Below are 26,880 nucleotides of genomic sequence, written 5' to 3' on the forward strand. Positions count from 1 at the left end.
TTTATTTTTTGGCTTAAATTTACAACTTCTTCTAATTTAGCATGTTTGGTGTATTAAATGCATCTATTTTTCAGTTTCTTTTGGGTTTGAATAAATTTCAGTACTAATAACAGGATTTGAGTCACTTTCTATCACGTTTGCTTCTATCAAGTTTAAGAAAGAATAAAAGATGATTTATAGCAAAGTTGGCTTTTAAGGAAAAGTTCCGTTTGGTTTAAACTTGGTTATAAAAGGATAAATACTTTGTCGTACTTTACATTTTCCTGTGTATGAAAATTGTCAATTTTTACCCTGATTACAAACTAAAGTCTCCGTCTGAATCTAAATTTGTATAATTTTTAAACTGCAGTTTGGGCCGCAGAAAATAGTCTAAGGGCCACAAATGGCCCCTGAGCCGCATTTTGGACACCCCTGGCTTAGTTCCATTATAACAAAATTTCTGTTTTTTATTTTTTAACAGAAATATAAAATTTAATTACTGCATCCTGGATGAGGGTCATGTGATCAAGAATGGGAAAACCAAACTGTCCAAAGCCATCAAGCAGCTGGCGGCCAACTTCAGGGTCATCCTGTCGGGAACGCCCATCCAGGTGAGTCCTTAGAGGAAGCGTCGGCTCCCCCTGGTGGATCCGCTGAAACCCTACGCTTCCTCTGCAGAACAACGTCCTGGAGCTCTGGTCGCTCTTCGACTTCCTGATGCCCGGCTTCCTGGGAACAGAACGCCAGTTCGCCGCTCGCTACGGGAAACCCATCCTGGCCAGCCGTGACGCCAAGAGCTCGTCCAGAGAACAGGAAGCTGGTACGTCGTGTTCCCAGAATGCAACGGTCCAACACAGCCTGGAATAATGATTCAGGTTGAATGAAATGACTGAAGGGTTGGAGAGGAGAACAGGAAACGTCTAAACATGCCAGGATGCCTTCCGGCCTTCCTTCTTTACTTCCTTCCCTCCCTTGTTTCCTTAACTTTCTTCCCTCCCTCCCTCCCTCCCTCCCTCCCTCCCTCCCTCCCTCCCTTCCTTCCTTCCTTCCTTCCTTCCTTCCTTCCTTCCTTCCTTCCTTCCTTCCTTCCTTCCTTCCTTCCTTCCTTCCTTCCTTCCTTCTGTTTTATTCTTTAGAAACTGAATTTGTTTATAAATGTTTAATGTAGAAATTGTGAATGACGTCATGCATGTTGTAGTTAAACTCTTAAGTTTGTCTTTTCAGAGTAAAATTGAACTTTATTTTCTCCGTTTTAATCTGCTTATGCGCGTCTCCTCCTGCCAGGCGTCCTCGCCATGGAGGCTCTTCATCGGCAGGTCCTGCCGTTCCTTCTGAGGAGGATGAAGGAGGATGTGCTCCAAGACCTTCCTCCTAAAATAATCCAGGACTATTACTGCACTCTCAGCCCTCTGCAGGTACATCAGCTCTCTCCGTTGGTTATTCACTTTTAAATACTTATAGAATCAATTACAGACGTCCGACATGTTGCACTACCGTTCTAGATGATAGCAGGAGCTGAAATGTGTAAAATAGCAGTGGGTGGGATTTGGGGACCTCTTCAGGCCAGACTGAGGATTTCAGTGAACAGAAAACTGCTTTTTGCCCCATTTGGGGCAAAAATTCTCAGATCAGCTAGAAAAACACCTGGAAGTTAAATATGAATTAGTTCTCAGGTTGTTTCCAGCAGGGAAACGAAATCGTCCTGCACGTCTTTACACGTCTCGGATTTAAAGAAGTCAGCTGCTTGCTTTCCTTCCTTTCTTTCTACTGTCCTTCCTTCCTTTTTTTTGCTTTCCTTCCTTTCTGACTTCCTTCCTTCTGTCTTTTTGTCCTTCCTTCTGACTAACCTTCTTTCCTTCTTGCCTTCCTTATTTCTTTCCTTCTGTCCTTCCTTTCTTTGTCCTTCCTTTTTTTGCAGGAATCAGGACTGAAGGATGCGTTCAGATGTCTGGCTCTTCTTAACAGACTAACATTTCTTCACCTGGATTTGTTTTCAGTCGTTTTCTCTGAACTGTTGCTGTCTAAATGCTCAACATGTAACATTTTTCTTTTTTGTTCTCTTCTTGTCTGATCTGTTAAAAACCTGAATGCTCTATCAGGTTCAGCTCTACGAAGACTTTGCAAAGTCTCGAGCCAAGGCCAGCGTGGAGGACAGCATCTCTGCAGCCTCCAGTGAGGAAGAGGAGAAGCCCAAGCTGAAGGCCACGGGTCACGTCTTCCAGGTACCAACACTTTTTATGCAAACTTCGGTTTGTTTATCGTAATAGACATGTGATCAATATCAATAGAAAGAAACGTTTTTATTGAATTTGATCATTTCGCTGGAGTCTGATCCAGAACCGCACAGCATTCTGGGGGATGTAGGCAGAGGAAACATTGGAGTAGAAGTTCACCAACCTGAATATAAACTTGAAAACATTTTTGAATGCGAGAGTGGTCTAGTCAAAGTCCAGATTTAAATTTAATTAAGAATTTGAACTTTGATGTTCAAGTCTTGCAGCGTCAGACACTCTTTGACTGATTCTTTCCATTCGTTTTCTTGCAAAGACTTTCATGCTTTTCAGATCATTACTCTGCAAAACTTGTCATTTTCTTTTAAGTTTGGGAATTAATCGTATTTATAATTTATTGTCATGAAAATTTTGATTTATTGCTTTCACAATAAATTCCAGTTAATGTTTGAAACTTCAAATTTACTATTTTATCCAGTGAAAGTATTAATAAATTTGTCAATATGTGATTAGTGATCCAAATCAATTATTTTTGTGATTGGTGTCCTGAAGAAGTGGGAATATTTTTCAAGTGCAGTGTTTGTGTGACTACAGTTGCTGTCATGCAGCCATAAAAAACAAATAAAATAAAATGAAAAACAGCCTAAAAAATAAGCAGTAATTGGTTATCGTCACGTTTATTATACCATAAAATATTCCAGTAAAATTTTCAATGCAAATCGCCATCATTATTTTCCTTCTGCTCCAGATTTGACTTGGCCGCTGCATTGTGTTGCTTTCTGTTGTGACTGCGCTGTAACCTGACCTCCTGTCCTTCAGGCGCTGCAGTACCTGCGGAAGCTCTGCAACCACCCGAACCTGGTTCTGACGCCGCAGCATCCGGAGTACAAACGCATCACGGAGCAGCTGGCGTGTCAGAACTCCAACCTGCGCGACATTCAGCACGCGCCGAAGCTCTCTGCTCTCAAACAGGTAGCGTGCTGAGGCGCCGTTGCCTGTTCTTTTTTTATGCTGGTGTGGTTCTGACGTGCTCTCGCTCTCCAGCTGCTGCTGGATTGTGGTCTTGGTGGCGGCGGAGGAGCGGAAGGCGGGACGGAGGCGGTGGTGGCGCAGCATCGCGTCCTCATCTTCTGTCAGCTGAAGAGCATGCTGGACATCGTGGAGCACGACCTGCTGAAGCCCAAACTGCCCACCGTCACCTACCTGCGGCTGGACGGCAGCGTACCGGCCGGCCAGCGCCACTCCATCGTCTCCAGGTACGCCACTGTGTCAAACATGAGGCTCTGGGGCCAAATCTGGCCCGCAGCAGCTTTTTATGTGACCTTTTTATCATTCAGTGCCTCCAGTTTTTCACAATTCTGCAAAAATCCAAACAAAATCAACACAGATTTCCCTTAAAAATTGTCAAGCATCATGTTTAAGTGATTCTAACTCCCACCTGCAGGTGGCAGTATTTCTTACTTTTACAACACTGCTGCCTCAGCATTACATCCGTGATCGATGTGGCGACTAACAAAAAGTCACATTTAACATCATATAGAAGTGCAAATATTTCTAAATTAGCACCAGAAAATTAGATTTTCATTGCAAAAAATTAGGGATGTGACCCAAAATGAAAATAAGTTTGACACACATTTGATGCTAAATTACATCAATAGAAGTAGAAGAACCCATCCTCTGTTTGTTGATGGGTTTGTAACTAAGGCTGATCTTCGTCTTTTCTGTTCCTCAGGTTTAACAACGATCCCTCCATTGATGTGCTGCTGCTCACCACCCATGTCGGTGGTCTGGGTTTGAACCTCACCGGCGCAGACACTGTGGTGTTTGTGGAGCACGACTGGAACCCCATGAGGGACCTGCAGGCCATGGACCGCGCCCATAGAATAGGACAGGTACTGCTGCGGGACGCTTTATGACCTCTCATGGAAAATCAGGAAGGGGAGAGACGTGGCATTTGTACTTCCAATTCTGTTTTTACTGCTTCTAAAAAACCCCTAAGCTCTTAAAAAAACACCCAGCTGTTTTTTTAACAATAAGTTAATGTTGCCTTGCAACAAAAGCTGAGCTCCAGTATGTTTGGTCAGCTGGTTTTACCGCAGTATGCGATGTACAGTGGCTGCTGGAAAAGACAAGTGTTACCATTCAGAGCCACTTGCTGAAGTCTTATTTGTGCAGGAGGCTCCACTTCTGCTTTTCACGGTTGTATGGTTGTATAATTTCATATGTTTGCAGAGATTTTTAGGTGTAAGTGTAAATGTTGAGTCAGGAGGCGTGGCCAGTAGCAGCTTATTTGGATTTAAAGTGACAAGATGCCCTAAAACAGCTAAAATCTCATAATCTAAGATTGATTTTGTGCAGAAATTGTAAAGAACATGTTTTGTTTTGCCCTTTGACCTGTCCTGACCTGATGATGGGTCACCTCTAAGGCTCACCTTCCACTTCCTGTCGCCTGTCTTGTGCAGAAACGGGTGGTGAACGTTTACAGGTTGATCACTCGAGGCACGCTGGAGGAGAAGATCATGGGACTGCAGAAATTCAAGATGAGCATCGCCAACACCGTCATCAACCAGGAGAACACCAACCTGCAGAGCATGGGCACAGACCAGCTGCTCAACCTCTTCACTCTGGACAAGGTGACTGGAGACGGAAACACATTTGCTGAATTAGTTCTGATGTGATGTAGCGAATCACAGTCCAAACCTCCGGTGCGGAGGGGAGGCCTGTCAGCCTGGAGCGGCCGGTCGCTCCAGGCTGGGATGGGACCGGTACAATGCTGCCATCCACTGGTGGTGGTCTGTGCCTTACCACAGGCATGAAGATCTAAATTTCTTGGTCTGACCCTCTAGCTTGGAGAAGATGACTCCATTTTTCTGAGATGTATACTCCTCTACTTTGTTTATTACAGCCATGCGTAGCACCAACAGCTGAAGAAATCGAGTTGATTTCTTACACAAGAATAGAAAGTGAGACTTTTGACTCGTCTCTGCAGAGCCCGCATATTCTGGACATGAACTGTTTCGACTTTTACCATTCAGATAGATGCTACAGAAACTGTTTGCAAAAACAAGTCAGTTTCTTTCCCCAGTTTGTCTCTCTGTGTGTCCAGATGAATATCGTCTAGTTATTTGGACTAATTCATCCTTTTGGTTTTGTTTCTGGATGATTTCAGGATGACAAGAGTGACAAAGGCGAGCAGTCGTCATCGACCTCAGGAAAGGCGTCCATAAAGTCGGTGTTGGACGGACTTGGGGAGCTGTGGGACCAGCAGCAGTACGACTCGGAGTACAACCTGGACAGCTTCATGAACTCATTGCACTAGCACTGTTAGGACTCCGTTCAGCCATCTGCAGGCCAAGCAGGACCTGGCCAGGAGGGGAAAATAATAAAAATGGATCAGGGTTACAGTAGAAGGCAAACACAACCAGATCAGGAACTGTTCGTACATTTTAATGCTCTTAATTTGAAAGGTCTGGAGGAACAGAGCTTCTCCAAGGCTCGGTCCTCTTCCAGAACTTTTTTTTTTTTTTACGTTGACCGTCACAGACCAGTAAACCAGAGCAAGCGACAAACATCTCCAGTGTTGAATTGCGTCGTCAGTGGGTGCCGCTCTCACCTTTCAAGCACATGTATAATAATTATAGCTCTAATTTATATCCGTGGCAGCAGGAGCTCGCTCTCTTCGCACTTCACCTTCCAGAGGATATTCAGTGTTAGCTGCTTGTGCAACATGTCACAAAGTCTTAAACTGAGCCCTGCCTGTCAGCGCTTCTCTGACGGATGGAAACCCACACGGTTTGGATCACAAAGGGAACCCAGGTGGCTGTGACGAGCCGTGGCGCCGAGCCCAGACTGGTACCTGAAAACTTGGCCCAAAGTGTTTTAAAAAGGAACTGTAGACTTGTACATATTTCTCTAACTGCTGCTTTTTCTTTATGATAGTGGAATTGTAATAAATTCTGAAAACCTTGAATGTTGACCTTCTTTTCTGTTTGTGAGTGCCATGTCAAACTCGAGGCCCGCGGGCCAAATGCGGCCCGCCAGAAGTTTTCATGTGGTCTTTTACAGAGATTATAGATGTGCTTAAATATTACCTTACTAAAACATAGCCACAAGTTTCTTCTTTGAGGAAATATCAGCAACATTGTTGCAGATTTTATTGTTTTCTTTGTAACACTGAGCGCAGGCATGTCACCACTTGTCCTCTGTCTACATTCATTGGGCTTACACCATTCACTGCAGTTGCGCTGCAATGGTCGCTAGATGGCAGTGTTGCACATTTGAGAACATGATCATATCAGAAATTTGTACTGGAAGTGAACGTAGCAATCAAAATAATAGAAAATAGATAAATTTGTTAAGCTTTAAGCAGTAGAAAATAAGATCCAGGTTTAACTTTTGTGGCCAAATTTTGTCATATGTATTTATGATTAATTATAGTGTTAGGTTTTTTTTTAAATTTGGAAAACTAGGTGTAATTTTTTTTTCAGATTTAATTAGGGTTTTTTGTAGACTTTTTTTCCTTTTTATTCCCTACAGTCTTGGATGACATCCAGCTGGAAATATATATATTTTAACTTTTGTACAACTACGATGCAAAAGCAAATGAGGTGGATTAGCAGAGCTAGACAACAACAGATGACATCATTCAGGACATGACACTATAGAAATGTAATCTGAGCTGCCCAGATATCTAGCACATCATGATGGTCATGACATCATGTGATAGTAGGGTCTACCAGTAAAGTAGACCCTACTATCACTACAAACATCAGTTATAAAGCTTTAGCTCCTTCATTAACTCTGTGTCACACAGCAACAATCTTCAGTCAGAGGCCTCTTCAGACTTGTTGCAGGACTGACTGCTACTGGAGTTCCAACATCATTGACTTTTTGAAGATATTTGGATATTAGTTACAACAGCATTTAATTTCCCTTTGGCATAAATATTTGTTGAATTATGCTGCGTTAAACAATGAACATTGACTCATTGTACAAATATATTTGCAGGTAAATTCAGCAAACTACAAACTGATGCGGTTAAAAAAAAAGATAGATTTAAAGATGTGAAATTATTCTCTGAATTTATGTTTTAACATTTAAGGAATTTGATTACATAATTCTATATTTTAGTTTTTGTAACATTAGCAACATTTTTTATTTGTACTTCAGTATTGCTTTATTCAATTACAGCACAAATATTTACTTTCTGCCAGTTTTCCTTTATTGCCCATTCATTCATTTACATTATAAACCACTAATACATCACCAGCCACCAATCTCTTCCTTTAAATTTTTTTGTTTTACTTTTGTAGATCATTTTCACACTAATGTAAGCAACATCAGCAAGTTAACACATAAAGCTCAGCATTTCAAGAAACAAGACAGTTTAGTAACAATAATACAAAGGGATTTTTCAGCTTCCCAAAAAAAATAAAATTAAGAATTAGCATAATAAAATTAATTTATTCAAAGTAAAAATACAAAATAATATTAATGACATGACCAGATATGAAGTTTGTAAAGAAATATATGAAATAAAAAAAATGTAAATATGTTTGAATTCCTTTTTTTTTCTGCAAAACTCTTAAAAAAAGAAAAAGAAAATTTCTCAGTACAAAGGCTACATTACTACTGGAAGGTACTAGCAGGTAGAGTAGGTAAATACACAGTAGAAAATGATTTTAGTGGATCACAACGCTTGCAATGAAAATAATTTCGCAATAAGATTTTATGCCTCTTTTTCTCATTTTCTTCTTTTCTACAAACGGTACAAACAGAGTATTGCACATTACGACAAAGAATCAAGGTTGTTAGCCTTAAAAAGGAGGAAGGGGGCGGGGCTAATTCAAGTCTCGCGTGAACAGAAAGGCCACCAGTCAAATTGATGCACCTTGGGGGCTTTCAATCAAGCTACAGGTGAAAACATTTGTGTGTTTAGTGTTAAAAATAACATTCTTCTCTTTTTCTGTGTCCAGTGACTTTCAGAAGTCTTTTTGTTTCTCCCAACTACGTCAGGACAGCAAATCAATTCTTTCTTTTTTTTTTGCTATTTTTTTTTTATTTATTCTCTTCTATTTTTATTTTTTTTACAAAACAAAAAGAAAAAAACGAGAGCACATACTTTTAGGAAACATAAAAAACTTCTCTTAAAAAAAAATAACGAACAGAAGATCTCTTTCACAACTCTGGTCAGCATAGATGATTGGTTATAAATATAAAAAAGGTTGGGAATCTGCTTTAATTTCTTCTCAGAGCACCTGATATTTGAGCTTTCTGCTCTCTCAACCAATTAAACCAGTGGGAATCCTGCTTCTAAACCAGTAAAGTAGAGCCTACTATCACTACAAACATCATTATATTAGTTATAAAGCTTTAGCTCCTTCATTAACTCTTTAAAAAAAATAAATTCTTAAAATAAAAACATAAAAAATCATCTCTCTTGAAGAATTAAATTAATATATATTTGTCCATCTGAATAAACTTAGAAAATATGTTTCTCTCCTAATATATGTCAAAACTGAGGTATTGCAAAGGATTTTTTTTAAATCAGTCTTTCAAAAAAAAAAAAAAACTGCTGACTGTTGCAAACTGTTTTCAGATACAAAGTGTAGTGCACAACAAATACAGAAAAAATAATAAAAATAATCATAAAGAATAGAAAACTGGGTAAAAAGGGGGCAAAGAAATGTTTGAAAAAATAAAAACTCTCCCCAGAATTCACTCATTATTCATCAGGAATAATATCTCTTCTGCTCAGGTCCAATTAGTTTTTCTTAAACAGAAACACAAAAGCAGGAAAAACAGTTTACGACTGAAAACAGTTACACACACACACAGTTTCCGTCACCATCATCATTTTTTTCAGCTTTTAATAGAACCCAAAAATATATAATGTCCACCTTTATTTTTATTTCATTTATTTAGCAGGTCCGGTACTTCAAGCTTTGCAGGAGACAAAAAAAAAAACTATTAAAAATCTGGTGATTGCGTCACACATCTTCATCTCCGCCATTTTTCCCATTTTTAAAAAAATATATCAGCATGTGTAAGGGCTCAGTTTATCAATCTCAGATCTCCAGTAGCTTTATGGGGTTTTTTCTGCTTAATCACTCTCCAAAATAAAAATAAAAAAGACAAACAAGTGAGCTCTTTGGTTGCGTTGTGACGTAAAAACGCTTTTGTCAAGAGTTGGAACGAACAATAAAGTTTTGCGTGCGTGAACAATATAGTTTTACGTGTTCGTTTTTTTTTTTATTTAACCCCGCTCACATTTTTGTCTTTTCTTCAGGTCAGATTCGACGTTTTTGGCCTGAAAACCTTCCGTCCCAGGTGTGTGTTCGTGTGTATCCAGACGTGAATCAGTGAGAATATTTTACATTTATATAACCAACGGATATACGTGTGCATATGCTAGCTAGTTTATGAAGTTTCACAGGACTTCTATGTCGGACACTGATGACAGTTAAAGCGAATCACAGTTCTAGGCAGATCTAACTACGTACAGTATAAAAAAAGTAAAAAGAAAGAAAATTGCACAATTATAATCAACAATCACCGCAAATAAAGTACTTCACCTATTACAGGTTTTAATTGTAGTCCTACACTTCATTTGTGAGTAATAGTTTAAAAACCGCCGTCGTCCTGATCTGCTCGCGCGGCGTTGCTATGGTTACCTGTTCCCGTCCAGTTTAAACGTACAGCGTCGTGCGAAAAGTATTCACAGCGCTTTAACTTTTTTCATATTTTCCTTGCACCAAAATCACGCACTTTAATGTGTTTTAATGGGATTTTTATGTGATTGATCAACAGAAAGTACCGCAAGCTGAAGCGGGAAGAAAGTTTTAGAACAAACGTCGCCATCTTTACTTTGATTTCCCTGAATAAAATCCAGTTTTACCTAAATATTAGCATCCAGCTGTTTGTAATTTTATTTCAGGCCTCAAATTAATTAAACATATTGATATCGGCTCAATAAATTAAAAAAAGTTGATATTTATTTTCATCTTACTGACATTTGGTTTTGGCTATTTTTTTTTACTGGTGTCAAAACGGTAGAGAAATATTTATGATGTAATATCATAAATATTGGTCCAATAACCAGTGGTAAATATTGGTTACTGGACATAAATCCAATATTAATTTTGATATCGCTATCAATCCATTTTTTTTATTTCAGTGCAGTGCAAGTGTTCAATCTAAATGTGAAAATCTGAGAGATGCACTAAAAAGTAGCACACTGCAACACCACCAAATCTTGCCAAGTATTTTTGCTCCAGTTTCTAGTGACAAAATATAATTTACAAGTAATTTTTCAACAAGATATAGAGACTTGTTTAAAGTAAATAATTCCTTAATATTGGTCAAAAAGTGCTAGTTATATTGGCAGATTATTTGACTAACAACGGCCCCTGCACCGTTACCTAGCAACGCCAGCCAAGCCCAGCCCGTTACCTAGCAACCCAGTTCTAGTTCCACTGGCAGATTGTTTCACTTTTAACGAGAAAAATGTCTTGTTGTGGAAAAAAAAAATCCAACATTCCTCATCAATATTAATGTATATTTATTTAAAACAAGACCCTGTTTATTGTTTAAAAGTTACTTGTAAGTTTTTTTTTTCTTATTTTAAGTAAGACCAAAAATACTTGGTAAGATTTTCTGTTTCTGCAAAAAGAAATATTCAGATATCTGGGGGCCGGAGTATATTCCATTGTTCACCTATTGAGATTTTTAATTTGCAAATTTCCTCTACTACATAAATTACTTTCCATTGCTCTAATTTTATAAAATCCCAGTAAAACACCATCAAATTTTCAGTGATCTGATGTGCGAGTCCTTCAGCAGGGTGTAACACGGCTTGCAGTGCGTTGTGCAAAACATGGCCAGAATCAAAATAAAAACAAAAACCTGCAGACATGATACTGAAAAAGTGTTTTGCATGCAGTAGCCTGACTAGAACATGCAGTTAGGGGCGACCCCTGACCTCAAAACGTCGGCCATCATTGCCTGAGACAACTCGTCGTCCTGAAACACCGGCTGCTTCTGAATTCCTCGCTGGGAAAATAAAATAAAGTACTTAAGTTATCTGTTCATACCATGGGATTTAGCAGCAAAGCTCCCGCAGCAGTTACATTTACATTACACAAAAAAAATTATGTTATTATAAAAATAAAGACCTAGATATCGAACGCAAACTAATCTGATTGTGAGGTATGAACATTTACAGAGAATATATCAGTTGTCTTCAGAGCTGGTAATTGTTGCTACATCTGATGCCGCCTAACTTCTGCATTTATTCAATTAGCCTTTGGTAGTTTTTTTATTTATTTATTCTTCTTTATGATTTTAACTAGGGGCGACGTAACTACAGTTGTTTCAAAGTAAGTGCATGCTCCTTTTGCATAAAATTTAAACCATCTATTTAACGTCTAGATAAGTACAAAAAAAATAGAGCTATGTGTATTTTTAAATACGTGAGCGGTCCCGAGGGGGGACATACCGAACCGTCCCGTGTGTGTGTACGTGTGTATGTGTGTGTTTTATAGTGAGACTTTGTGCCAAAGTGCAAATTGTAAGCTGGTGGAGTTTTTCCTCCCCACAAAGCTTTGACAACGAGTTCAGAACCGAGAATCTGATCCGTTTCGCATTTTTTCCATGTCGGGTGAAGCCGGCGGGAGCTGTTGTCATTTCTTCTTCTTCGTCTGGGTTGAGGATAGTGCAGATCCGTGACCCCCCGCTGACCCCGCTGGCCCGCCGCCCTCAGCTCCAGCGGAAGGAGACGTGTCGAGGGCGGTCGCCGCCCTCCTTCACCAGCGGCTTGTGGAACTCGCGGCCGGCCCGGGAGTGGATGCTGGCCCAGCAGAACTCGCAGTAGTACTGCAGGCAGGTGACGTTGGCACAGAAGAACGGGGCGAACTTGCCGCCGCAGCGCGCGCCCTGGCACTCGTCGCACATCTGGTCGTCCAGGACGTACGGCTTCACCTCCACCTGTAGGGGGAGACGCAGAGAGGTCATCAAGAGTTCAACAAGTCCTGGCAAAATCAACAAAAAAATAAAAATTATGGTCACAAGATTACTGCAAAAATACAAAATATTATCAAGTAATTTTGGCCCAACTTACTACATTTTAAATCAGAGAAAAATAACTTACAAGATAGCAAGATATAAGAGCTTTTATTCTTTTTCGAACATGATAGCAGGATAAAATTACTCACATGAACAAGGAAAAGACACATTTTCAATCAATTATAAGGAATTGCTGATTTAAAACAAGTTCCCATCTCTTGCTGAAAAGCTGCTTTTCAGTTACTTTTGTCTTATTTATCTGCGATAGAATCCAGACCAAAAACACATGATCAGATGTCGTGTTTTGGCAGTTTTCTCCCCTAATTGCTGTTATTGTGCAAGACTTGTGTTCATAATAAAGCCCTTGCCGCCCCCAACTGAAGATAAACGACGTTAGCTGAGGTGGGCTGGACCCGACTGGACTGGGCCGGCCCGCCCTCCTGGCTGACGCCCAGTCTGTCTCGGTCTCAATCGGCCGGTGCGCCTAAAATAAGGGAGCTGTGGCGCAGCTGGACATTCACGCATGGGGAACTACTATAATTAAACCGGCTCTATGTGTCTGCAACCTGAAACATCTGTTGAGATGCAGAGTGATTACACAGCCGGGCCGGGCCTTCCGGTTCTGTAGGCTGCAGAGAAGCTTCTGGCAGAGCAGGAAATAAATATACTTAACAGAGTATTTGGTAAAAAATCTACTCAAGTACTGAGTAACTGATCAAATTATCAATCATACATCATCAGACGGACCAAAATTTAAAGTGGAAATGTTGATATTTTAAAATTACAATAATTCATATAAGTAACAAAAAATAACAAAATCAGGCAAAAAAAATATTTTTTCCAAATCAGTTTCTCACTAAAATCATGAAACTGCAGGTGTGATAGAAATACTTCATAATCACAATTGCGTAGTAACTAGTTAAGCACATTTTTTCAAAAAAAGTTACTCAAGTAACTGAGTAAATGTAACCAGTTACTCTGGCAGCGCTAACGTCTCTCTCTCTGGTGAACTCGCTCACCCTTTTGTCGATGTCGTTGTGCTGCAGCTGGACAAAGCGGGCGCTGATGGCGGCGATGTAGCTCTGCTGGTTGGAGAACGCCACGCGCCCGGCTCCCTTCGGATATTTCAGCTCCGGGTCCGTGTCGATGCCGGCGTAGCAAACGCCTCCATACAGCCGATCCATTATCATCGCTAGCTCCACTGGAAGACGAGAGGAAAACACGGAGCCAAAAATAAGACTGGGTTTCTTCTACAATACACTGCAAAAATACTAAAAATCTGTATTACAAATACTTTTAGAGCTTCAGCCAAAACATGCAAGCGTACACTGTAAAAACAAAAATCTGGCCAAATATTTTTGGTCTAGTTTCAAGTGCAAATATCTTATTACACTTAAAATGAGAGAAATCAAACTTACAAGTAACTTTTCAGCGAAATAGAGGAGCTTTTCTAAGTCAATAATTCCTTAATATTGATTGGAAAAAAAAAAAATTCTACCAGCAGATTATTTAACTTACAACATGACAAAAATGTGTTTTAAGTGAAAAAAAAACAACCATTCCTTATTTTAAGTTTTTATTTTTCATGTAGGAGTAATTACAAAATTACTACATAATTCTCCTAATGTTACTGCTTTATTCTTGTATTATTTCGACTTTATTTTCATAATATTCTGGGTTGATCCACACGTTCTGGCTTATATCTCATGATATTAAACTTTATTCTGATATTATCAAGAGTTTGGTTTTACATATTTGTTAAAACTGTCTCCATGTCTTGACAGTTTAATAAGAAACAGACCAAACCAAAAACAACCAATCAGAGCCAGGAGGCGGGGCTTATCGCTGCCAATCAACCTCAGATCCTGGACTTGTTAAATGTGGTAATGGCGGAGAAACCACTTAATGTTGCAGGAAAACGGTTTATCTGCTGTCATCAGTAGGCTAACTAGCCTTAGCATTTATGACAGGGGCTCGGGTGATGATTGACAGCACTAAGACCCGCCTTCTGGCTCTGATTGGTTGCTTCTAGTTTGGACTCTCATATTAAACTGTCACAATATGGTGACAGTTTCAACAAAACTATTTTGTAGAAGTTAGGCAATGCAGCTTTAATGATTAAGAGGGACAAAAACATCCAGTTTTATTATTAGTAGTTGACTGATTTCCTCTTTCTAAAATTTAACAAAATTTCCCACCCTGTCTCCCACTAACAGCAGCAGCAGCAGTTTCAACCTGCTGGGGGTAATTATCTGGGGGTCAGATTGCAGACAAGCTAGCGATGCTAATCCCGCTAAGAGAAAGGCTCAACCTTCCATTAGCTCATGAATTCCTAACGCGTTGACCTCTGGGTCGCCCTCCTGGGAACCCAAGACAAGGATTGCTTTCTCACCGGGAGATGCTTCATTACCGCCTCCGGCTGCGGTTCACCTTATGAAGCGCATTTGGAGGCTTTAAGGGGCAGAAGCTGCAGGATTCATAACGGAGGGCTACCTGCACGCAGGGGCCGGGGAACCCCTCCAACGAAGATGGTTTTGCGCGGATCCAGAGGCTGGGAGCCGTCCATGACGAAGTCGCTGTCGCTCAGGTTCCAGGGACGGATCTGGACCTGCAGAAAAACAAGAAAAAAATAAACAAAATGGAAAATATTTCAGCTAAAGCTGAAATATAGGCGAGGAAAAGCGCTACAGAGTTAGCATGAAGCTGTGTGATACGGAGAAAATGGGCAGGAAGTGAATATTTAATCTGTTAACGAATCAGCCTCAGATTATCATCAGTACACTGCAAAAACAAAAATCTTACCAAGTATTTATCGTTTTCTTTCTAGTACAAATTTCTTAGTACGCTTGAAACTAGAAATTAGACCAGGGGAGTCCAAAGTGTGGCCTGGGGGCCATTTGTGGCCCTTGAAATCATTTTGTTTGGCCCCTGATCACAAGAATGTCAGAAAACAATCGACGCCCCAAAAATGTGAAAATTGTCTTTTATCTTTTTAATAAGGCCACAGTTTGAAGCCCTGTTTACTTTTTAAATAATATATAGATTTCATAAAATTATAGTTTATTGTTGAATAAAAAACAAAACTGAACTAATTTTTGCATTTTTAATTTAACAAATTTTGTGAACCACCAGTAGCTTAAATTTGCAAGTTTTGGTCCCCAGTTCAAAAACTTAACACCAGTAAATTAGACAAAACTAATTTAACTGCTCAGTTTAAGTCAACAATTCCTTAATATTGGTGAAAAATATTTGTTCCCCAGGCAGATTAACAACTAGGAAAAAATGTCTTGTTGCAGGTGAAATAATCTGCCAGAGAACCAGTAACACTCACTGGTTTGTCCTTGATGGTGGGACTGGACACACACAGGTAGAGCTTCCCGTCCTCCTCAATGCAGGCGTCGATCAGCGCCTGGACTGAAGCCTCTTCCTGGAAAAGCAGGAAGGCGTAACCTGGAAGAAATTGATTTTCAGGAAATATGACCTCCAGAGGAAATAAAAATAATCATATATTCAAACAATTTAACAGTTCCAGCGAATAAGTGCAGGCAAAAACATAAAGTCTAGTTTCTAGAGCAAATACACTTGAAATAAGACAAAACTAATTTAGAAGTAAACTTTGAGTTTAAGTAAATAATTCCTTAATATTGATGAAAAAGTTTAGATCCACTGGCAGATTATTTCACTTTTAACATTGGAAAAATGTCTTGTTATAAAATAAATAATCTGCCATTCCTTATTTTAAATTAGTATTTTTCATGTAGGAGTTATAATAAAATTACTACTTATTTCTGCTAATTTTACAGCTTTACTCTGACTGTCATACGACTTTATTCTCATATCATCATGACTTTTTGTTGTACACTTTTATTCTCGTATTATTACAATTTATTCTGATAATTTGCCTTGTTGTACGATTTTATTCTTGAAGAACTATGACTTTATTCTCACGAGATTAGGGACTTTATTCTTATATTACAACTTAATTCTTGTGATATGAATATTTTCTTGTATTACAACTTTATACTCATTACTTTTTGTAGTACAAATTTATTCTTGTAATATTACAACTTTTTTGTATTATTACAACTTTATACTAGTAATATTATGACTTTATTCTCATAATAATGTGACTTCTATGACTATTCTTGTGTTATTAGGACTTTATTCTAGTATTACTGTGACTTAATTCATGTAACAACAACTTTCTTCTGGTATTATTGCAACAGTCTGATAACATGACTTTATTCTCGCTTTATTTTGACTTGGTGTAAGGGTACCAGCACTTTTTTCATCCATCTTAAGGAATTAATGGCAGTAAATACATTCCTATATTGTGCTGAAAAGTTACTTTTAAGTTAGTTTTGTCTCATTTCATGTGTTGTAAGATATTTTCACTAGACCAAAAGCACACAGTCATGTTTTGTGTTTTGCTCCTCAGGGGAACCGTTCAATATTTAGCAGCCTAACGCACTGAGTGACGGGGTTTTGTGCAGGAAAGAAAAAAGAGAAACTTTCTCAGACTTTCTGCATCATTTAATGCCGAGAGCAGAGACCTCCTTCAAGGTCAGAGCGACAGAAAACCGATTCAACATCCATCTAACGAATTAGAGGCACCAAAAAAAGACAAAGATTCAGCTGAGATGTAAACATCAGTGGAAATGGATAAAAACTAAACATTTATATCTTCCGCTTCTTTTATTCACAATGTCATTTTGTTCCTCTTCATTAAAATTGGTAAATTACCATCTAATCTCCTCCTGACCCATGTCTAGTTTATAGTATATTTTCTCAATTTCATCCTAATCCAGAACTAGAAAAACTGAAAACCACATTTTTACATCGTCAGCAGGGTTCGTACTTTATCCACAGTAAAATTCAGCATTTATGAAGCAAGTTTTCACATTTTTCCATCAAAAACAATACAAATGAACTAAAAACTGTTTAAATTCACAATTACATGATACCATTTATTAATTAACGTTTTGTGTTTCTATTCTACATTCAACAGTAGGAATAAAGCAAACTAAATTAAAACAACAATTAAGTAATCGATTAATAGTCAACTGGAGTATAGAGACTCAAAAAAAGCCAGTTTGCTGAAAGAGCAACACAATCAGAGCAGGAATTAAACCAAAACTGCAAAAAACAAACAAATGTTGCATTTAAGATAAAAAAAAACAAAAAAAAACCTTTGTCTGTATTTATGTTTAGCCAAATCTACTTTTAGGCACCTTTTACTGACCGACTATTAATTAGTTTATCCAAAAATAGTAAGCAGATGTATTTCTAATATTGCATGAAAAAGGCAAAAATAAAAACTGCTGATGATTAACTGATTAATTATCAAGATACATGATAATAAAAATAAACGGTAGTCGTAGCTGTGAAAATAATCTGGTTTCTACTGTAAAAGCTTTACAAATTTAGGCTTTTAATCAAATGTTACATTGAATTTTATTACAAAATTTCAGTTAGAATATCAAGGACTTTCCAAACCTTGAAAAATTTTAAGGATTTTAAGCACTTAAATGAACCCTGAAACTGATCTGGTTAAAGAGCAGCAGCTGTTGGTGCGTCAGCTGTTCTTTCCCGTTGGCGTTTATGTGTCACGGGAATAAGAAGTGATCTTATTGGCTGATCCCGGCGTGTCGCCCGGCGGCCAGAGGACGGACGGACGGACGGACGGACACACACAGAATGTGCAAAAATGGAGGAGCTTAAAAATGATGCTGTCTTTTTTTTTTATCATTTATTTTTGATTTCATCCCTTCCTGAGTGGAGCTGCTAACGTTGAGACGAACAGAGAAAAGGAGGCGACAAAAAGAAATGGCTGACTCAGCAGAAAGCGAGAAAAAAAAAAGAAGTGAGGCGAGAAAAGAAAAAGAGCGGAGAAAACATTCAGATTCAGAAAGGAAGGAAATACAAAAAGAAAAGGGAGGGAGGAAGAAAGGAGGATAGGAAAGAATGAAAGAAGACAGGAAGGGAGGACAAAAGGACACGAGAAGGATGGAAGAAATGAATGACAGATTTGAATAAAAAGGAAGGAAGGAAGCATGAATACACGAAGGAGTAAAGGAAGGAAGGATGGCAGAAAGAAAGGAAGTGAAGAAGAAAGGAAATTAGATTTCTACATCTGACAGAATCTGATATTTAATTGAATTATTTCTGTACATATCCAGAACTTTAAGGACAATCCTCAGCTCTATTAAACGTTTACAATAATCCAAAAGGATCTAATTAATTAAAACCATTATTTACACAGCAGGGCTAAAACACAAACCGCTACCAGCTGCTTTAAACATCCAAATAATCCCTCTGCTAATTGGGTTCACACACCGGAAAGCTGCCTCATCATCGGCCGGCTGACGCTTACGTAAGGACGGGATGTCATTCGGATAAATCTGAGCTTTAGGACAACATCATCGCCCCTCAGAGAGAGAGAGAGAGAGAGGAGGGGAAAAACCTAAACGGGGTAAAAATAAGGCATGAAAAGGCAGAGCTAGCCAGCAGCTCTTCCAGTCTGAGAGAGAACAACATGTTCTGTGACTCGGAGGGGGAGGGAGGAGATGGAAAACAGAGTAAAACAGGAAAGGAAAGGTGGGAAGAGAATGAATGAGGCTTTACAAGCTGAACGTTCAGAAATAGGCTCTGGTGAGCAGGAGCCTTTCAGGAAGTGGAGAAAAGACGCTGAAGGTGAAACAAAATCCCGATTTCAACTGAACTAAGCCACCGACTGAAACTAGGCTGCTTTAACGAGACAATATTTGCACTTTTCTTGGCTTAGAAACGGGACTTGGTACGTAAAAATTTCCATTTTGAACAGTTTTGTGCTTCATTTGGGTCTCAACTGCTTCGACCAACAGACTAAGAGCTCTAAAAGAAACAACTAATCGTTTCTGGGAATAAGTTCATGTTTTTAGGTGTCTGGAAAATTAAAAAACATTCAGATTGTAACGTCACAAACCTGCAGGCTCTGCCTCTAGCAACCCCAGTCCGTTACCTAGCAACCCAAGTGGAGCTCCAGCACGTTTGGTCAGCTGGATTTAAAGCTGCTAGGAAAGACATTCTTGTTGGTTGTGTAGAATTCTTCACTTCTGCTTTTCAAAGATGTACGGTTGCATAATTGCGCATTGGTTTGCAGCCATTTTCACGTGCGAGTATAAATGTTGAGTTGGGCATCGTGGCAGCTACAACTGCCAAAAAAACAGCTCATTCTGAAAGGAGCTCAAAACTGGCAGAAGCGAGCAGACTGCCTAATTGTGGATTACATTATTTTGCACAAAATAATTCTAAGATATCAAGATTTCAACCATTCATCTTTGAAAAGCAGAAGTGAAGCCTCCTGCACAACCAACAAGGAGCAGGTGGTTTCTGGATGGTGAGTCAACAACAAAAACATATCTTCTCCAGCAGCCATTGCTCAGCAAATACACCGGTAAAACCAGCTGACCAAAGGTGCTGGAGCTCCGCTTGGGTTGCTAGGTAACGGGTTAGGCTTGGCCGGTGTTGCTAGGTAACGGTGCTGTGCCCCCAGAGTGTGGCTTAATCAGGAGGTTTTTGAGCTGGATCATTTTCTAGTCACCAAAAGATACGAACTTGTTGGCTGAATGTTTTTTTCAAGCGCTTTAAATCATCATTTGAATGTATTTTCTATTTGTTGGGGGTATTTCTCCAAGATGTAATGGCTTTGTTTGATTATCTAAAAAACACCTAAGTGAGAAACGTCAGAAGGAATAGATCAGTAATGGTGAGTGTGGACAGGGGTTCTTTATAGCAGCTTGTCAATGTGTAGGAAATATTAGCATTTCTCCAAATCAATGTGACCCACTTCATCATCTTTAATCTGAGCTGATATTCAGTCCAGTTGCTGCTGAGGATGTGTCTGCCTCCGTCAGCCTGGCGCAGTGCGGAGGCTTATGCCACGGGAGGAGAGCGGAGAGCCGCAGTGGCTCGTGCCTGCGATTTAGAAAGCTTTCCTCCTGAGCTCTCGGCACCGTCTGCTAAGTAAGGCGATCTGTACACCATGAAAGAGCAAAGAGCTGGACGGATACTTTCCTGAATCATGGGGAGGCGACATTGTCACATTACCAGAAGACGTCACTCTCAGCAGACCCTTCATTAGTCTTGATGTGTTCAGAAGTAACTTAATGTTCATTATTTAACGGTTTCTTTCCATGTTGCAGCAACAATAGAGCAACAGTAATGAATTTTACCAACAAACCCTTTGCGTGCGATTACACCAAAGTGGGTGGAGCCAAGAGAGACTGAGGGAATGAGTGAAGAATTAAACAAATTTACATGAAATGTACAATTGAAATAAATCACTAAAGTCTCTAAACTAATATAATATTCAGACTCTAAGATGAGTAAATTTGAACTCCACGTCCAGGCAGTCAGGTCACCCCCCACCCCCCTTGGTGGTCAATTAAATCTTTTGTTCATTTTTATTTTTTAAATGAAGTGTTTTTGAATGAAGTTTTTAAGTTTAGGTAGATTATTCTGCTGCTCCCCTCCTACTCCACATGGCTCAGTCGGTGCAAACGACACCCAAGTCACCAAGGGGTCAGTCACTTAGCAGAGCGCAAGCATCTTTCCACTGGCACATCAAAGCCCGAGATCGAAATCCAAGTCTTCCCGCTACCTCATCAAGTGAAAGTTATGTTGACTTTGCGGAAATCTAATCCAATGATGACCAGATACGGCGACTGACCGAGTCATGCTGCTGGCTTCTCCGGCTTAAATGGTGACATTTAAGTCCAGGGTTATCTCAGCAGCTGAGACGTGTCTGCGGATTGGTTCCCAACGAGCACAAGGCCCGCCGAAAGCGCCCAACCTTCAGAAATAACGCCACCTGAACAACACGCTTCTACATACTATGATTTTTTTAAAGGGGACCCATTAAGTTAAAATTCACATTTTCCACATTTTTGTACTTCCATTTGTGCCTCTAATCATTCCTAAAAAAAAAAAAAAAAAAAACACACCACCCCTAGACGCTTTTTTGGTGTCTGGAAAGTGAGTTGTTTCAAAAACCTTCCGAATGTAACGTCACAAATCAGCCCAGCCGGTTACCTAGCAACTCCAGTGGAATTCCGCCCGTTACCTAGCAACCCAAGCGGAGTTCCAGTGCATTTGGTCAGCTGGTTTTGCCGCTGTATAATGGCTGCTGGAAAAGACAAGTGTTTTGTTATTGACTTAACATCCAGAAACAACTTGTTGCATTCTTGTTGGTTGTGCAGGAGGCTCTACTTCTGCTTTTCAAAGATGTATGGCTGATTTCTGCAAAAAATGTGACAAACATGTTTTGAATAGCCCATAGACTTATTCTAACCTTTAAGTTTTACTTTATTGGAGACAGAATAACCTTGAAGAAAGAGAGAGAGTGAGAGGATGAGAAAAACCTCAAAGGCTTAGAAAAACTGGAAAGTACTTGAGGATAAAGCAGAGAAATCAAGCATTGCTAATCATCTCAATTTGAAGCAGTCACTCAGAGTGTAATCCCAACACAACGGGGGAAAAGATAAATCAAGGCCTGGGTAATGGAGGAAGATTTAGCACTGAAACTGGGGCACTTCTCTCTATTCAAAGAGACATAACAGTACACAGAACAGACCTCTGCGCTGAATGACTCATGCTGTGATAAAAACTAAATTATAAAACGCTGATCATGACCATCTGCAGGCAAAGGACACTGCAGTTGTAACCTTTTCAAGGTACGGTTATTGCTGTGTGACGCAAGCGTTTTTCAGGAGTTTACAGCTTCCACAGTTCAAACGACGCTGTACAACACAACGAAACCTTCAACCCTCCTCCTCCTTTTGCCCCAAGTCACAGACCAGAATAGCTCTCTCACATTTGAAGCTCATCGCCAACAATAGCAATGAGTGTTTGGATGATGGGAGGCAGTTTGAGCGACGGCGGCACGGCGACTACAGACTCTCACTTGTACTTTAAAGGAATCGGTTTTGAGCATCAGTGGCTACAGCTCGGCTTCAGTGGGTTTCCAATGTCTTTCCTTTTGATGGGTTTTTAACTTTATGAACTCATTGCTTTGTAGAAAGTATTCCCAATCTGGTTATTCTGTGTTTCACTGTCTCTTTTCCAGATTGAGTCATTGGTTCTGTTTCCATTACAAATTTTTGTTTATATTCTGCCAACATCAGGGGGGGAAAAAAAACACAATTTCACAATTGCAGTGTTTCCATTAAAAATTAAATCAAATTAAAATCACATGTGAATAAGCTTGTTCACGGTAGCGATGGATGTCACAGTCGCATGAGATGAATTCATAATTCAGCCATCAGAGGAGCCGTTGGCATCTTATTCAGGCGTTGGAGCGATAAACGGAAGAGCTTTAGATTCAACACATTCGAATGACAACTTTCTATGAACTACGAGACGCTGTGAACTGCAGGTTGTCCAACAAAAAAAACAAAGACAAACCATCATCCTCCGACCACTTCCTGTCGTCTTGTTTGTCGTTTCTGCCAGCAGTAATACCTGGTTGTTGATTGTGTGACTCATGTGATGCGAAACGTGTTTTTTTTTTTTTCTTTTGCGCAATTTTGCAAAATAAATCCATTTCAAAACCAACTCAACCTAACGTCTTACAGAAAAACAAGTTTTTTGGAAATTGGGTTGTTCCCAATTTCTCTCTGTACTCTCTGTGAAATTAAGCACATTTTACAGAGAGTACGCCTGGTCCAATGCCACTTTGTCTCTATTCTGGATTGAGACTGATGAAGCTATTAGTGGCAATTTTTCCAGATAAACTTCTAACACTAATTTATATGACTGTCTGGTAAACTTTCAGCTGAATAAACGGTTAATTCTTTAGGTAGCCAAATGTTTCTGTTCATGCTCTTATTTTGAAGTGGTTTAAAACAGTTTACGCAGCAGTTCTGTTTCCTGCTCTCATGTTTTCTATTGGTTTTGATGCATTGTGGGTATCAACATGGTTAAATTGATGGCGTTAGCAATTTAGCATTAGCTTTTGCTAAATGCTATGTTGGTTTAGCGGAACAAATATTTATGATTAGCGCTTTAGCACAGCTAATCGTTTAGCTAGCGGCCATGAATTCTGCTGTACATATAATGTAGGATGAATCAAACATGTTGGTGCTACATTAATAAACTAAACGGCTCATTATTTGCTTGGTTTGGAGTCGCGGCCTTGAACTGCAAACGAAATGAAACTCGATGTTTACTCTCATTTTAAGTTTCATCTGGCTCTCCACCTACTGCTGTATTTTTAAGAGCTGCTTGTTGCTCCAACCAGCAGCTAAATTTGTTGTTGCCTCCAGCAAACAGTAGTCCTCTAACGCTGCTTTTTTTTAATGCCGCAGGGCAGCTTGTTGTGTCTGTAAACAGAAGTGATGGATGTCAGGGAACGAAGGGCTGGGCAAACAACATGAGCCTGCAGACATTTTGAGTTAAATAATAAAAGGATTTTGGGTTTCTGAACAGAACGCTGCATTTAAACTTCCTGCAATTATAAAAGAACCATTTTATCTGAACAAAACGACAGAACATTCATCTCCTGTTCACTTCTCAGTTCAACCATCAGAACAATCTTTTCTTACATATAATTAGCTCTGCATTAAATGGATCTACATCAGAGCAACACTTTTTTATTACATCTTTTGATCCATTACTGGAGGGCGAGACAATATTAGCAGAAAGAAGAAGCTGAGAGGAAAACAATCCTGCCTTGGCATCAACTTCCTGTCTCTGCCTGACCTTCATCCCAAACACCAAACAGTCCAGGCCCGGCCCCCGGAGCCAGACCGAGCCACACTATGAGTCACCGCTGAACAAAAAACACTTTCATAACGGCACAGGCGCACGCTGCTGGCAGTTTAATGAGGAGCAGGGTGGAAAGTGACGGTTATCTTCCATTCGGTCAAGCCTGGATGGATGCTCAACAGGCTCTGGACGCACATCCTGCAGAACGAAACGGTTCCCTCCTGTTCGCTTTCTGTTTTCACTTCTTGTCACATTTAAATGTTTCAGTCTTTTTTTCTTTTTTTTTTGCCAAAATCATCTTTTGGCAAAGAGTGGAGATTTTTTTATTTGATTTATTGTTTGTTCCTGTCCCTATGTGAAAAAGTAATTTCTATCTTAATATGGCAATTTACGGAAGAGGATTACGGACATTCAGACTTTTTTCCTCAAATTTCAAATTTTTCAAAATTCTCCTTTTTTCCCCCGATAATTTATTTTTTCTCTGAATTCCCATGGTTCCCATGTTTCTGACTTTTTCCTCAGAATCATCAGAAATTGTTTAGCATGTTTATGGAAAATCTAGTCTTAAAATTCAAATCTACCAAACAAATTCGGGGCAGTCTTTCAATCTGGATAAAGTTCACATTTATAAATCCAATGAGATTTAGGGAAGAAACGTATGTGACCATTTTCATACACTAACAACATAATTGTAGAATGTTTGATTATTTGGATTTTGACATAAATTTACACAGAATTAGAAACTTTAAAGTCAAAATTACTATTGTTTTTTTATTGGCTCTAATCCTCTTCTGTAGAAATTAGCTGCGATTATCCATGTTTTTTGGTTTATTGTCACAAACCACACTGGCTTGATTATCTTAATCAAACAATATTTCTCCATCATAAGGTGGGCAGAAATATGTTAAAATCGATCCATAGGTGGCGCCGTTATTACATCCGTAAACAGAGCGTTGAAGTGTGACATCTACGTTCTTCTTCTGCGCAGCGAAGTTTGATTACAGTTGAATTTAACCAGTAGTATAAACAACCAAGCAAAAAAATAAAAATAAAACATCCAGTATTGAGAATTAAGACCAGTTGGTCGAACCAAATCTGAGCTCTTTCCGTTGCTTTGACATGTCAAATTGCGTTTTGGGCCACCTTGTTATGATGACCCAACCCAGTAATGCACTGACCCATCTGGAAAGGGTTATCAAGCCATTTCTCAGAGGCTTCAGCAAACCACAACAGGGGCCATTATCCAGTAATGGAGAAAACATGGAACAGTCGTGGACCTTTTAAGGAACGGCAGGCAAAACCAGTAACCCATCACAAATTAACCCAGAACAAAAACTATAAGAACTCCAGGCCTCAGTTAGGATCAGCAATCATGATTCAACAATAACAGAAAAAAATAATCAGTGTGAGGCAAAACCACCTCTAACCAAAAAGAACATGAAGTCCCATCTCACAGTTTCCACAACACATCTTATGAAATATTCATATGGAGTAAAACTATCAGCAGTTCAGAAGGAGAATGCTACGTTGACAGTCATCACACATTCAACGGTGCAGCAAACGGAAAAATGAGCTCCAAACACATGAACAATACAAAAAAAAAAAAAAAAGCAACAGAAAAACACTGCAAAAAAAAAAAAAACAGAAGTCCTCCAGACCACTAGGGGGAGTCAACCACCAAATCAAGTGGGACTCTCGGTCAAGACGGGATGTCAAGATTTAACGGGACGTACAGGAAGAAAGAGCGTTGCACTGCAGTGTTTTACAGCATTATAGAACACCAACATGTTTACAGAAGTAGTTTTACTCCCCCTAGTGGTCTGGAGGATTTCTGTTTTCAAGTTTGCAGTTTTTGCTTCTTGTGGAATTTCCATTTATTTTTTGTTCACAGCATTTTCTGTTGCATTTGATTTTTGAATTTGTTTGTTTTGGAGTTATGAGTTGGTTTGCTTTGCATTTCCCACTTGTTGGCTACCGTATCAACACGATGCCGAAATAACTGAAATCAAATATTATCTGGTTTTGATGGGGTTTTTTAAACGGTGACGGAAAAAATCCGACAGCCATCTGTCATTTTGACAGACTACACACACCTGACGACTCGATGCAGTCACACAGTTTCAGCTTTACGCAACATTGCGGAGCTCACTAAAATCAGTCAACATAACAAAAATTCCCATCAGAGAGACGATGGCAGGATTATTCTTCCATAAAGGGGAGTGTTTGCTGGATCAGGCAATGTTCACAGAGTCTTGCCAACTTCTGATCATTTGGTGAAATGTTACCCGATTTCAAAACTTCATCACTGCAGAGAAAATCTGAATGAATTCAACTTAATGATGACACAATGTGGATTATCTGTTCTGCTTGTTGAATAATAATTAAACAAATTGAAAATGAAATGTCAGATTTTAAAAATAACTTATTTTTCACTGTTGCTCAAATTGACAGACAAATGAAGAAGTTCACCTCGATCTCTGACGGGGTTTTTTTTTTTGCTTCGTTAAGATAAAGATCAAACAAAAAAAGTGGCCTAATCAAAGTTGGATTCAACTCTGACTAAGATACGACCTAAAACTGGTCATTCAAGCTCAAAACAAGAGACATTTTAGTGAGCCAAAATTCCTCTATGGCGACGTAAACGACTGTGGATCCAATACTGGATGGCAGTTTAAACAAAACGATTTGGATCGGCTGTTTCCTTTAGAAAAGCAGCCATTATTTAAAAACTGCTTCTTTTTACTTTGTCACAACACGGTGAAAACAGATGAAATCAGTTAAGGGGTCAGACATGTTTTCACAGCTCGGTATTTCTCAGTCCCACAGGCGTTGGACACACTTTGCTCTAAATCCCGAAGCCATG

At 39.4% G+C, this 26,880-nt stretch overlaps 2 protein-coding genes across 5 annotated transcripts in view; one reads left to right on the top strand and one right to left on the bottom strand.

Annotated features, from left to right (window-relative positions):
- The window catches only part of btaf1 (B-TFIID TATA-box binding protein associated factor 1), a 29,578-nt gene extending 23,398 nt beyond the window's left edge, over positions 1–6,180 (top strand). Inside the window, exons 30-38 of the mRNA XM_015008020.2 lie at positions 461–590; positions 658–799; positions 1,264–1,394; positions 2,079–2,201; positions 3,030–3,182; positions 3,255–3,466; positions 3,943–4,102; positions 4,673–4,843; positions 5,380–6,180. Coding sequence (XP_014863506.2) covers positions 461–590; positions 658–799; positions 1,264–1,394; positions 2,079–2,201; positions 3,030–3,182; positions 3,255–3,466; positions 3,943–4,102; positions 4,673–4,843; positions 5,380–5,529 — 1,372 coding nt within the window. The 3' untranslated portion in view covers positions 5,530–6,180. The remainder of the gene's footprint in view (positions 1–460; positions 591–657; positions 800–1,263; positions 1,395–2,078; positions 2,202–3,029; positions 3,183–3,254; positions 3,467–3,942; positions 4,103–4,672; positions 4,844–5,379) is intronic.
- A 1,228-nt stretch (positions 6,181–7,408) lies between these two features.
- cpeb3 (cytoplasmic polyadenylation element binding protein 3) overlaps positions 7,409–26,880 on the bottom strand; it is a 45,822-nt gene continuing 26,350 nt past the window's right edge. For all 4 annotated transcript variants that reach the window (XM_015008034.2, XM_015008035.2, XM_088013208.1 and 1 more), the window contains 4 exons: positions 15,604–15,722; positions 14,766–14,880; positions 13,292–13,473; positions 7,409–12,194 (listed from right to left, as the gene is read on the bottom strand). In XM_015008034.2, coding sequence (XP_014863520.1) covers positions 11,967–12,194; positions 13,292–13,473; positions 14,766–14,880; positions 15,604–15,722 — 644 coding nt within the window. In that variant the 3' untranslated portion in view covers positions 7,409–11,966. The remainder of the gene's footprint in view (positions 12,195–13,291; positions 13,474–14,765; positions 14,881–15,603; positions 15,723–26,880) is intronic.

This window comes from Poecilia mexicana, unplaced genomic scaffold (assembly GCF_051168715.1).
Source record: "Poecilia mexicana isolate PSO_F unplaced genomic scaffold, ASM5116871v1 scaffold_15, whole genome shotgun sequence".
NCBI lineage: Eukaryota > Metazoa > Chordata > Actinopteri > Cyprinodontiformes > Poeciliidae > Poecilia > Poecilia mexicana.